Here is a 13,303-nt window from a genome sequence, read left to right on the forward strand (position 1 = left end):
CGATGCTTAGACCGCTACACCACTGCGGACTCTCCGGCTGCTTTGAAGAGGACATCCTGGCTGCAGCTGCTGGGGCCATTCTCCTCAGTGGGGGAGACGAGGCTGATTTCAAAGTGCCAGATAGTGGCTTTCGTCTTACCTCCCCCTAAGGTCGTGGGCTCCATAGCGCCTCCACCAGCCTCCACCAGCTTTCTGCTCTCAAACTTGGCCTGAATAGACTCAAGTGACTGGCAAAACAGACCCTCTGTTGAAATGCGCTCATCCAGGTATACTGCCCTGTCTCTTTCAGGCATGTCTGACAGCATCAACCACAGATATCGGTGTGCTACCACCATGCTCGTTTAAGCCCCGACCCAGTGACAGCACCACGGATTGCAACATGCACAAAATGTAGTCAGACGCTGACCTGATTTCATCTAGCAGTGGGGACAGGGGGCTGCCTGCAGGTAGTTTTGATCCCAGCTCTGTCAGACACATAGCTTGGTAAGTCTGAAGGAATGTAACAGAACTCATAGCCCTGGCAGTGCCAGCCTGTGCCCTGTAAACTTTATCCAGCTGAGTGGAGGAGAAATGACAGTGTTTAGAAGGCAGGACTGCTGGACCTGCAAGCCTAATGTTGTGGGAGGGCATGGGGTAGGAAGCCAAGGATGGCTCCATGGGAGGAGAATTTGCCTGGCCTGCCTTATCAGCCCCATCCAGGTCCAGAAACTGCACATATCCAGGCACAGCAGTGGGAGTAGACAGCGGCTTGCCCTAGGTAGCTGTCAATTTGGTGAGGAAATCCGGAAACATGGGCAGGTAGTTTCTGGTTGTGATCAGCCAGCACCGGGGGGTAGGAAAAGCCCTGTAAACCTTGTTTGTTGCTGTGCCGTAGGTGGCGAAGGCCAATCAACCTCCAGCTTGCTGGCAGCCTGCCGAAACAGCGCCAGAAAAGAGTTATCAGTAATGTCCTGGCTAACCTCTGCAGCACCAGAGGTAGCCTGATCCACCTGCAACTCCTGCTCATCTCCATAAAGGCTGTAGTCTAGCTCCACAATATCCTCCTCCTGATAGTCCGAAAGGAGCCCATCTGTGATCATGAAATTTGTGGAGAATGTTGTCTCCATATCGTCTATTTCCTCCAGTTGGTCACTCCGGGAGAGCCCTACCTCTCCGCTGGCCTTAGCCTCCATATCAGATATGGGCTGTCCGGAAACTTCTGAGAGGAGAGGGTCCTCCTGCCGCACCACAGCTTGACCCAAATTCCATTTGACGAAAGTCGCATGCCGTTCGAGAGTCGTCCGCCTGAGCTGGCTACAGAGTGCACATGCATCAGGCTGAGTCGTACTCCTCTAGCATGGACTATTCCCAACCAGACTGGGCAAGCATCGTGGAGGGCCTTCTTGTGCATTGAAAAACCACAGCCTTAAAGACAAGGATGAGTGGTAATTTTCTTCTTGGAAGAATTGGTTTGAGTTCGCTCACTCATGTTTTCTAGCTGCAGCCGTTAACAAAGCTAAACTAGCGCAGCTCAACTACCGAGATGAACAAACAAAACCAGTATGCACAAACTGAAAAATAGCGCTCCAAGGAAAGCTGACTCACCAATTGAGGCTGTGTTCAGACTAACCTGGTGGAACCCAATTAGCTAATTCAAAAGTTTTGCTATATTTATAAGGTGTTTTTCACGAGATGAAACATGACAGACCTGAGGGATGCTGCTGGTGACGATGCTATATAGCCTAGGGGGTGGGACCAGGCCACCAAGTGTCACCACACATCATTTGCCTTTCAGGCGTGAATAGAGCTGTCCTTACCCAGACTCAAGAGGGAATTATATCCTATACAAGGTGTGTTGTACCAAGTGAATCGACTGAAAGGGAACAACTGATGAAATTTTGCCTTGGAAAATGTTTGTATTGTCCCTGTGCACTAATTAGAGTTCACTTCTATGTATGCCATTTGGTCGATGTATTTTCAAAGTGTCTTATAATATGTACAAAGAGTGCCAACCTTTTCTATTGTGGCTGGTCCCAGTGGTCGTCAACTCCCCTAACCAGTCTGGGAAATAAACACCAGCACCCGCCAAATGCAAGTTAATTTCGGTTACACATGGCGGGTTTGCCTGCCCTGACAGACGCTCTGGCAGGTTAACAATGTGCTGTTGGTCTGGACTGCCAGGCACTTCGGCTTATAAACAGCCATGCTCTTTTCTCTTCTAAAATGCAATTTATCGAGTAAAGTATTAATATTTTGGAACCCAACAGTTTCTTTTGCCGTTGGGAGAGAGTTAGTTAGAAAGTCTTAGGTGGTGACATGCTAGTGATGGGGTTAATCTCTGTTTGTTTAGCTGTAAAGCCCCATACTTCACAAGTCTCTCAATAGGTTTCTTTCAAGGATGTCTCTGTGGAAAATTAAAAAAAGATGTATAAAAACTCACATAAACATGACCTGTGCCATTTACCAAAGAGGGCTGTTCTGCTGAAAGCGATCTTCAAACATCCGTGTACATAAAAGAAATTGTTGCCCTCTGACTTATTGGCATTTATGTCTTCAAATGACTCTACCTTTCTTTTTCACCCCTGTATAGGGAACAACAGTGAACCTATGGAGGAGGGAGCAAAGGAAGGAGTTGAAAAGGCAGTGATTGAATCAAATGGGGCAGAGGAGAAGAAGAGGCAGGACGAAGGGAAGGAGGAGGAGATGACGGAAAATAACTCTGAACAAAAGGGAACAAAGGACCATGAGCTCAAAGAGAAGGATGAGAAGGATGAAGAAAAAGGACCCGTCGTCGCCAAAGAGGTGGAGGTTGAAAAGGATGCAGGAGAGGGAAAAGGGAGCCTGACGAGTCATACAGCAAACGAGCAGAAAGAAGCAAAAGAGCAGAGAGATAAGGACTCGACCAAGAAAGCGCCCATCAGCAGTTTCTTTGGTGAGGAGAATTTGCATAGCTCTATGCTTGCACAAAAAAATATGCACCCCGTAAATGTGCTGTGCCTTTATCAGTCGGGATAGAAGGCAAAATATTACTCAAAATAATCCACCCCTCCCCACCGCCACCTCTTTTTACTTCAACAGCTCCCAGGAAAGCTACTGCGAAGATGGAGAAACCAAAGGACAAGAATGAAGGAGAGAAAAAGAGGAGTGCAGAGAAGAGACAGACCGAGGAGAGGAGTGCAGTGGAGGAGAGCAAAGTGAAGAAAGGGTAAGGCCAAGAATGAGGAAAAAGTTTATAAAGGGTTCAGGCTTGATTGCCTCTGTGCTCTGTCTCTATCAGATTGCTGGCCTGTCTCTCTCTGACTGTTTAACTCCTAGCCTACCTTTCTGGCTAGCTGTCTGACTGCTGGCCTATCTATCCGCTGGCCTTTCTGTGGGTCTTTTAGCCTGCTTGTTATTCTGCTTATGTTCACATTCATGTTTATTGCCATGTTCAGTATCCAAATTGAATCTGAATTGGGGTGTACAGAACTTAAAAAGGAAAGTAAGAAATTCATAAAAATCGACATCCAGACGTGAGACAAAAAAAAAAAATACTGGATGATATAGACAATAGACAAAAAGACAGTACATGTGAAAAGCTGGAATAGCCTTAATGTTAAAAAAAATTGATGAACATTATAGCCATTATATAAAGAGCACTGGTGCTTGTTCAAACGTTGCACCGCAGCAGGAAATAAACTATTGCACTTGTGGCTTACCTGTAAGAGGAAAAACGGTTAAGAGGCTGAGTGGTGAGGGTCCATCCCCATTCGGAGCGTGCGTGAGTGTCTAGCCTGTTTTTCTATATCACTTCCCTGTTTGTCTGTCGCCTCTTTCTGCCGACTTTTATATTTGAGAGGAAAGAGGGGCCCAGTGGTAAGGAACCATACTGTAACTAGAATCCCACATGTTTTTATTTCTGCATTGAGTCCAAGGGGACCCCGCACACTGGGGAAGTGACACATCTCTGATATACAGATGAGGTGAAACACTGTCATGGAAGTGTTCCAATAAGACGAGGTGTTGTGCCCTGCAAAAGCTGGATTGAAGTGAGTGCAAAGTGGTTGGTTGTGTGGCAATGTTGAGGATGTGTATTATGGTTGAGAATACTGTGTAGGCTACCTTGATGCAAAGATGCTGCTAGCAAAGAATATTTTTAACGAGTAAATCAATATTCCATTTGTATAAGTTGTACCACAATGAATGAGCCAAGCAGAAAAGCAAAGCTATTTGTTATATTTTGCCAGTACAAGACACAGGAATTTGTATTGGTGATAAAAATGCTAAAATACAATGCTTACATTTTCATGAGACTTACCAGCAAACATTAAACACTATAGATATCCCTGTAAGTGTAAATTTCAGTCCTAGATAAATTTGTGTATGTGATGTTTCTTCATCTTTTTGTATAAGGCAAGAGGGTGTTTCCTCTATTCCACTTTTTTCCTTATGTCCACTAAGACATGTGGAAGACCGTAGCAGTGAGTGAAGAATTGCTTATTTATGATGGCATTACTGCAGATAGTATGTATCATGAATATTTGGTATCTGTCCTATTTAAGTTTAGAAATGCTGTCAAGTTGTGACATGATTGCAGCTTATTTTGGCACATGGAGGCAGTTGTTGATTCAACAGTTGGCAAGAAATATGACAGCTTTGGGTGCAGGTTTGGATAGTGGCAAAAAATGCCTTGAAAATATAACCAGAGTTTGCAGAGAAGTATCAAGGTAACAAATAGCAAGGATTTCCTTAATAGTATGCACTGCATATACAGGCGTAGTTTCAAGTGCAACATTTACATGGTGTATTAGAAATGGTTCGCTTTTTTATTGTGTATATAATATGTAGAGTGCAGAACATTGAACAACAGTGTATGGGAGGACCTACAAGTGGCCACATTGTTGGTAGCACCCTGGTTAACAGACTTGCTCTGGCTCTAGCTGTCACCTTTCACTTCACCAGTCATCAAAAATACTGTAATTCACTACCAGCATCACTGTTCACAAACAGCTAAAATGTGGTTTCTCCAGTGTTGATATGGACCCAAAAGGAACAATGTAATGATTTTTACTATCACCTTAAACAATGTGGTTAGACTGTTTTTACCAAACAAACTTACCACCAGCATTAACATTTAAACCTATTTAAAGCCTCCCTGGTTTATAATAAATGCAATCTGTCAGGCCCAAACTTAAAACAAAAAGTGAACGTCTACAAGGGTGCTGCACTGCTGCTCAAAAACGCAGCATGAGTTAATAAAAATCACCAAAGCACATCGACATATATTGCTGAAACAAAAGTAAAACAACTTACCTTTGTCAGTAAATATGCAGTTCTCGACAGAACTGAACTGAGGCGAACAAAGAATTATGAGGTTCAGTCATTGTCCCAACACAATTTTGCCAACACAACAATGACATACAGTCCCTAGCGAGATTGCTTGCACACTGTGCAGTGAACAAGGCCCCATCTGGAAACAATAAGATGCCCTTTAAAAGACACGCATGGTTGAAAACATCTTATGCATTCTCTATGAGACCATTTGGTGGGGAAAAAACAATCCCCAAATACAGAAGCAGGAACTGCCAGTCCAGTTTAAAACATCCGGTTAACCTTTTCATGACTGCCCCTGAATCTTTGGCAGAACCTCTTTCAGGTATATGGCACTTGAGAAAATGTTTTTACAAGAAATCATTTATGCTTTTGACCGATCTGTATCTACTTAATAGTACGAAGTAAAAGTCTTGGTTACTGTGGAATATATGTACCGAATCCTTGTATTCAGGGAGAACTTAACGTCATCACCATAAAGGTCCAGTGGGATTTTCTTGACTCTCTTCTTCTTGGCTTTACTTTACCCTCCTGTCTGTGCATCCTTGATTTTTGCTGTGAGTAGTTGCTTTGCTATACCACCAGCCATAGTTGCAAGGCTCCATCAGCCAATCTTTTTTTTGGGGGTGGGGGGGGTTGGTTTTTGTTTTGTTTTTTTGGAATGAGCATTAACTTCAAGTAACCTGTCTGACGTTTCTAACTGTGTTACTCTATAGATTTATTCCTTTTACCCAGAAATGTTGTCTCACAGCAGTTTCAAACAAGTCAAAACTTAAAATGCAGCCACACTCCTAAGTATGTTTCTAAATGTCTTCTTCCCCTTCCCCAGCATGAAGTCAGATTATGACCCGTCCAGGCCTAACTACCACCCTGTGGATCACGCCTGCTGGGGGCTGGGACAGAAGTAAGCCCAACCTGCTTTTCTCCTCAGCCAGTCAATGTAGCGATGTAATGTCCCCCAAGACTAAATGAGTATGCTGACCACATTGGGCCCACACCAGGGCTATGCTGTGATTCTTTTACCTTAGGGCAGTACTAGATGGGTGGGGTTTATTGCATCAGGTCTTTTTCTGATCATATTTGGTAAGGTTTCAATCGGAGTTAGGTTTACCAAATAAGCTTTCCACTTAGCCTTTTCAGCTCAAACCCTATGCTCGCAAACCTTTCCATGAATGTGTAACTTCTTTGGCACTAACTACATTGCCCTCTGTGGCAAACTCCACCCATCCGGTGTTCCAAGCAAGTTAAAACAAACATCATAAAATAATTTTCAGACTCGGTTTGACCGAGGGCTTACTGAGCCTGCCCATAATGTAGTTAGATGGTTGAAGAATCTGATTTGCCAAGCTACCGGAGGGAGCAAGAGAGCTGTTAGGAACACTGAAATGTTCACAAGTTGGAAACTCATTGAAATCCAAAGGTTTAATTGAAAGAAAGACTTCAGTTACTTTTGTTCCCTGAATATTACCTATTTGCTGTCCTATCTTTGAACCTACAAGAGGGCAGCTCATTATATATTTCTGTAAGTATCAGATTATTCTTGGAAGAGAGTTGTTTGCACTGTCTTGCCTTCCAGCTCTTCATTATCCTTTGCTCTTGATATAAGAAATCTGGGAATCCAGGCTCATCCTGTTACACTCACTGCTAGTTGGATCATAGGGTACAGGCAGTGCCTAAAACATCAAGGGCTGTCAGTCATTCATTGTATCTGTGTCAAACATCTATTATACCATCATCCTCTCCTCATCTCTATCCTCAGAGTGCCTTACTTGGCTTTAGCGCGCACCTTTGAAAGGATAGAAGAGGATTCTGGAAGGTGAGATCTCTGGAGTAATACAGTTTTGTCTTTAAAAAAACGTGTGTGTGTGTGTGTGTGTGTGTGTTATGACAATAAAAATTTCACCATGGGGAGAAAATGTGATTACTACCCATCTTGGCCTTAGAAATGGATTAACAGCAAACAGGTAAAATGGATAATAGCAATCCTGAGTTTGAATGAGATTGGGCAATTTATGGTGTAGTCCAACACAGTGGTAACACTTGTACAGACTTTGTTTATTAAAGCTTTCTTTTTCTTTTCTAAAAAGTGATTTCAGCCATTTGGAAAAAAGTGACTGCTTTCTCTGCATGAATGATGGATGGGAGGGAGGAAACTTAAACCCCCAGCTGGCAGAACGATACAACTTTTCCAGACTCATTCCTATGTATCTTAAATATATTTGATAATGAACTTGATGCTAATGCCAACCTCCCGCCCCACCCTCAACAGATGCATAAGTCTCCTGAAATTAACTTCTCACGTACCTCCCTCACCTTTGGCTCCCTGTTTTAAAACCTCAAGACACATCTCATTTCACCTCTGCTAAGTACTTACAGAATGGCTTTGAAATTGGTTTAGCTCACCGTCATTGTCTCAAAGCCATCCCTTTGTCGTTTCCCAGGCTAAAGAACATTGAGACGCTGTCTAACCTGCTCCGCTCCGTGCTAGTGCTCTCACCAGGTAAATAGAATTTTATCTCTCCCATAATGCATGGTGATGTACCTACACAGACTGCTGGCTGGCAGCCACTCTATCAAGGCAGTGATGATGAAGCCAGGTTGCAGATAAAAGTGGGAGGATATGTCAGTTGGTGCGCATGCACATGCTTGCCTGACAGTGCCGCGCATCTGTGGTATACCTCTTATCTTAATTTGCGTGTGTGTCTCTATTTGTGGATGTGTCTGTCTGCATGTGTATTTTTGTATTTTCCTGTTTGTGGTTTGTAAATACTTGATTGCAGTCACTTGTGTGTCTGTGATTTTGTGTGTGTGTGCACGTACGTGCGTGCGTGTGTGTGTGTGTTCCAGCATTTCCCAAATTTTTATTCTTATTGTGGTGGTACAAAACTTGGACCCATAGTCTGTCTGTAGGGAGGTCATTGGGCATCCTCCCCCATGAATATTTTCAAAAACGGCTGTTAAATACCTAATTTTATGACTTTCAGACAAAGATCTTTCATTAAAACCCAGTACGGTCAAGTAAGAAACGTGACCCCAACTCTTAACATTACGTTTAATATAAGATTAATTTTATTAAGAAAAAACACAATATTGCCGCAGTTGCTAATTATGTAATACTAGCCTAATTAAACTCTTATGAAATATAATATGAAAATTCGTATTCTTCAATGACTCTAAAATGACAGAAAATCCATCAAGGCAGATATAACCATTTTGCAAAATTGTTCTGCAAGAGATTGGACCACTTTCAGGGAAAAAAAGTATTAAAGCATTAGAAATAGCATTTGTAACCTGATATACTGAAAAACTTGCTGGTTCAGGCTATCAGGTTACAAATTCTGCAACCACATAATTATTGTTGCTGTTCTTGTTTTTACTGCTGCTGGGTATTAAAACAGTCATGAGTGAACTCTGATATGACTCCACACTTGAACAAATTTCAAACTTGGTGTTGCACTTTTACCTGACTCTTCCTCATCTGCCGCCTTTCTCTTCCTTGAGAAATATCTCGATAAAGTCATCTGAAACATGAACAGAAGCTCTTCATAATACTAGTAATTCTCGCTTAACCAACAGTATACAACAGTAAGATGTCACATTTCCAAGTTGGTTCCTTTTAACTTGTTAGCTAGCTACTATGAGCACTGATTTCAGCGTTGAGTCTTTTTCTGGCGCTTGCGCATAACATTCCTACACAAAACAGTCAAAAAAAATGACTATAGACAATAGTCATCACAACAGCATGTCATTTATGCTTATCATCAGATGATTGCTACTTGTTGATTAGCAGTATAAAAAAATTCTTCACGGGGGTCCGCGGTGGTGTAGCGGTCTAAGCATCGGTTTTGTGTCGATGCAGTTGCCCACTGGGGACTGGGGTTCGCGCCCCGGTCTCGTCAGATCCGACTATGGCCGGACTCGATGAGGCAGCAATCATTGGCAACGCTGTCTTCGGGAGGGGGGCGGATTCGGCTTATGTTCGTCACGTGAATGCGTCTCTGTGCGTGTCGGAAAAAACAGTGGTTCGGCCTGGAGTCGCCTTGTCACGAAAGTGGGGAGGCGGTCTCCTTCGCGACTGCCGGCCAGAGAGATGCAGTTGGCGAACGCATGCAGTACGAGGGTGGGTGTTTGAATTAAAATAGGGATCGATTGGCCACTAAATTGGGAGAAAAAAGGGAAAAATCCAAAATAAATTAAAAAAAAAAATTCTTCACGGTTTCTGTTTCATTTTTGTGGGCTGATTTTGTGTCAAAAATGGGGCAACTAACTTGTCTTTACCCCTCAGTAGTGCAGTAGAGAGAGTTGACCATGTATGGACCAAAAATGGGGAGATTTTTATTGGGCTACGAGACTATTCGATGTTCTTCAGTTTATCTGGACATAACGTTTATTAGGAGAAACATTTCATCACTCATCTAAGGGACTTCTTCAGTCTCAGCTGACTGCAGGTATCCCCACTCTTATAAACAATACAGTTGCATTACGACCAAACCAACGATCGGTTTCATATGCAAATTGCAAAGATCATTAACTAGCATTACAATGGCCATGTGTACTAGTCAGAGGATTGGGGAATAGTTGCAATCACCGCATTTTAAGATGGTGACAGATATTACATTGTAATGTGACAGATATAATACTCTTGCCACCCACCCCACCCCCTCAGTTCAGGGATAGTCATTCCCTCTTCACATAGAGCTGGTTTGAACGTGGGGGTGGGGATCACAGAGGCTTCCCGTTCAAACCGGTGTTCCTCCCTATCAAGGATTTGCACAGCCTCATCCTATTAAACCAGACAGACTATCATGAGAAAGTTATTCCTTAAGTTACTTAGCAATGTAAATACTTATGGGCCCCTAAAACGAGATCCAGGCAGTGGTTACAAGAAAAAGGTGATAGATTGTCTGAAGCTGTTAGAACAAGACAATGCTATTGACAGAATTTTTGTACCATAGATTATACCTAGGGCTAGCTACACCTAGTCTGTATGGTTTACCTAAGATATAAACAGGATGTGCCATTATGGCTTATTGTTAGTACGCTTAACTCAGTGAACTATAACATCTCTAAATTTCTGGCATCTATTCTTAACCCGTTGGTAGGCAGTAATGAACATCACATTCAGAACACTATGGATTTAGGGGATAAGGTGAGGGACATCATTATAGAGCTGGATGAAACAATGGTCTCGAGATAAGTCTCTTCACGTGTGTTCCTGTTGACAAAGCAGTGGAGGTAATAGGTATAAATTTACAGGATGACCCCACCCTTAGCAGTAGGAGCACCGTTAACGCTGACCAAGTGTGTCTGCTCCTGAAGCTTTGTCTTCAGTCCACGTACTTCACCGGAGGCCATACCAACATGTACCCTGGCTCTAACGAATGACGGAAGCTAAGCAGACATGGGCTTGGCTAGTACTTGGATGGGAGACCTCCCAGGAAAATGGAGTTACTGCTGGAGGTGATGTTGGTGGGCCAGTAGGAGGCAGTCTTCCCTCTGGTCCTAATAAAATAACAAAAGAAAATCCCAATGCCCCAGCGCCATAATGGGAACACTGTGCTGTAGGAGATGCTGTCCTTCAGATAAGACTTTAAACTGAGGTCCTTACTATGATTAATGTGGTCATTAAAGATCCCATGGCACTTATCGTAAAGAGTAGGGGGTTCCCTGGTGTCCTGGCAAAATTCCCAACCTGGCTCTCTCCATCTGGCCACCTAATCATCCCCCCATGTAATTCACTCAATGATTCCTCCCTCCCCACCTCAACCTGTTGTGTGATGAGCGTTCATGTGCAGAATGGCTGTCATGTATCACCCAGGTGGGGGCTACACATTGATGGTGGTTGAGCGCTTCACACAAAGCGCTTCAGTGTGAAGCGCTTTGGGTGCCAGTCAAGCATGCAGCAATGCGTGCTTGACTGGCATCTCGGAGTGGATGGCAACACACCACCTGAAGCTCAATCTGGACAAGACAGAGCTGAAGTTCCTCCCGGGGAAAAGTTGCCCGCACCGAGACCTGGCCGTCACCATTGACAACACCGTGGTGATGCCAGCTCGGACTGTGAGGAATCTGGGTGTGATCCTGGACGACCGACTGTCGTTTGCTGCAAACGTTGCATCAGTTACTCGCTCCTGCAGATTTCTCCTCTATAACATCAGGAGGATTCGCCCATTCCTCACCGACGAGACGGCACAGGTGCTCATCCAGGCTCTGGTCATCTCCCGGCTGGACTACAGCAACTCCCTCCTTGCTGGCGCCCCGGTGTCGGCCATCAGACCCCTAGAGCTTGTTCAGAAAGCTGCAGCTTTGGTGGTGTTCAACCACTCTAAGTTCTCCCACACAACTCCCCTTCTCATGTCCCTACACTGGCTCCCAGTAGCTGCTTGCATCCAGTTTAAGACTCTGGTGCTAGCCTACAGGGCAGTGAAAGGAACAGCTCCTTCCTATCTCCAGGCCATGGTCAAGCCCTACACCCCCATCCGACCACTTCGCTCTGCTGCCTCGGGGCGCCTGGTTGCCCCGTTGCTCAGAAGCCCCTGCTGCTGATTGACCCGGTCACGGCTCTTTTCTGTCCCGGCTCCACAGTGGTGGAATGAACTCCCCACTGATGTCAGGACAGCAGAGTCGCTGCCCATCTTTCGGTACAGGTTGAAAACTCACCTCTTAAAGAACTACTACGCTGTTACCTGCTCTTAGCACTTATTGTATTCACTCATTTAAAAAAAAAACTCTTTCTTGCGCTTCTACTTTAGCACTGGTTTTGCTCTTAGATGCTTGCTTAGAGAGAAGATGCACTTATGACCTCTGATGACTAGTAGTTCTCCTGATTTCCTATGTTAAATGTACTTATTGTAAGTCGCTTTGGATAAGTGTCGGCTAAATGACTGAAATGTAATGTCTTGATAAAGCGCTATATAAATGTAATCCATCATTATTATTATTATTATTATTCACATACAGGCGGCAGTACTTATAGGCAGAAACATGGGTTCCCCAGTTTCAGGGGCCAACTTGTATATGGAGGTAGTGGAAAAGAGGGCTCTGATGTCCTATCCAGGGGCACCACCTAGCCATTGGTTCAGATTTGTGGATGACACCTGGGTCAAAATTAAATGTCAGGACGTACCCCATTTCACCGACCACATTAACTCGGTGGACAACCACATCAAGTTCACCAGGGAGGATGTGAAAACCTTCTTAGACTGTGAAATTGCAATTGGTGATGTGGGACATTAATGTTTACCGTAAACCTACACATACTGATCAGTACTTAAGGTTTGACTCATCATCTACTGGAGCACAAACTAGGAGTCATCAGGATGCTGTTCAACCAAGCTGACAACGTCCCCACCGACACAGCGGCCGGGGAAGAGGAGAAATCCCACATTAAGCAGGCCCTGGTTAAGTGTAGTTATCCTAACTGGGCGTTTGTCAAAACCAGGAAGACGCCCAAACAGTGCACCAGCTAACTGAAGAGAGGAGAAAGACAGCATCTGCCTAAGCATAAACCATTGGTGATTCCATATGTGGTGGGAGTGTCCTGGCACAAACAGCAATATAGTATACGCTGGTAAGTGCCGGGAGGATCGCCGTGACTTTTACATTGGGGAAACTAAACCGATGCTGGCGAAGAGGATGGCACAACAGAGAAGCGCTAACGTGTCAGGCCAGGACTCCACAGTCTACGCCCATCTACAGGCCAGCGGCCACTCTTTCAAGGATGAGGATGTGCACATTCTTGATAGGGAGGAACACTGGTTTGAATGAGGAGTCAAAGAGGCCATCTTTGTTAAGATGGAACGACCATCCCTGAACCGAAGGGGGTTCTAAGAGTGCATCTGTCGCCACCTTACAATGCTGTGATTGCAACTATTCCCCAATCCTCTGTGAATAGTACACATGGCCATTGAAACTCTAGTTAATGGTTACTGCAATTTGCATGTGAAACCAATTGTTGGTTTGGTCATTATGCAACTGTATTGTTTATTAGGGTGGTGATACCTGCAGTCTGATG

At 44.2% G+C, this 13,303-nt stretch overlaps 1 protein-coding gene across 1 annotated transcript in view; it reads left to right on the forward strand.

The window, feature by feature from the left end:
* lig1 (ligase I, DNA, ATP-dependent) overlaps positions 1 to 13,303 on the forward strand; it is a 61,034-nt gene that overhangs the window by 21,490 nt on the left and 26,241 nt on the right. Inside the window, exons 6-10 of the mRNA XM_056293232.1 lie at positions 2,570 to 2,911; positions 3,058 to 3,184; positions 6,119 to 6,193; positions 7,049 to 7,105; positions 7,731 to 7,789. Of these exons, the coding sequence (XP_056149207.1) occupies positions 2,570 to 2,911; positions 3,058 to 3,184; positions 6,119 to 6,193; positions 7,049 to 7,105; positions 7,731 to 7,789 (660 nt within the window). The remainder of the gene's footprint in view (positions 1 to 2,569; positions 2,912 to 3,057; positions 3,185 to 6,118; positions 6,194 to 7,048; positions 7,106 to 7,730; positions 7,790 to 13,303) is intronic.

The sequence above is a fragment of the Lampris incognitus genome, chromosome 14 (assembly GCF_029633865.1).
Source record: "Lampris incognitus isolate fLamInc1 chromosome 14, fLamInc1.hap2, whole genome shotgun sequence".
Classification (NCBI taxonomy): Eukaryota; Metazoa; Chordata; class Actinopteri; order Lampriformes; family Lampridae; genus Lampris; species Lampris incognitus.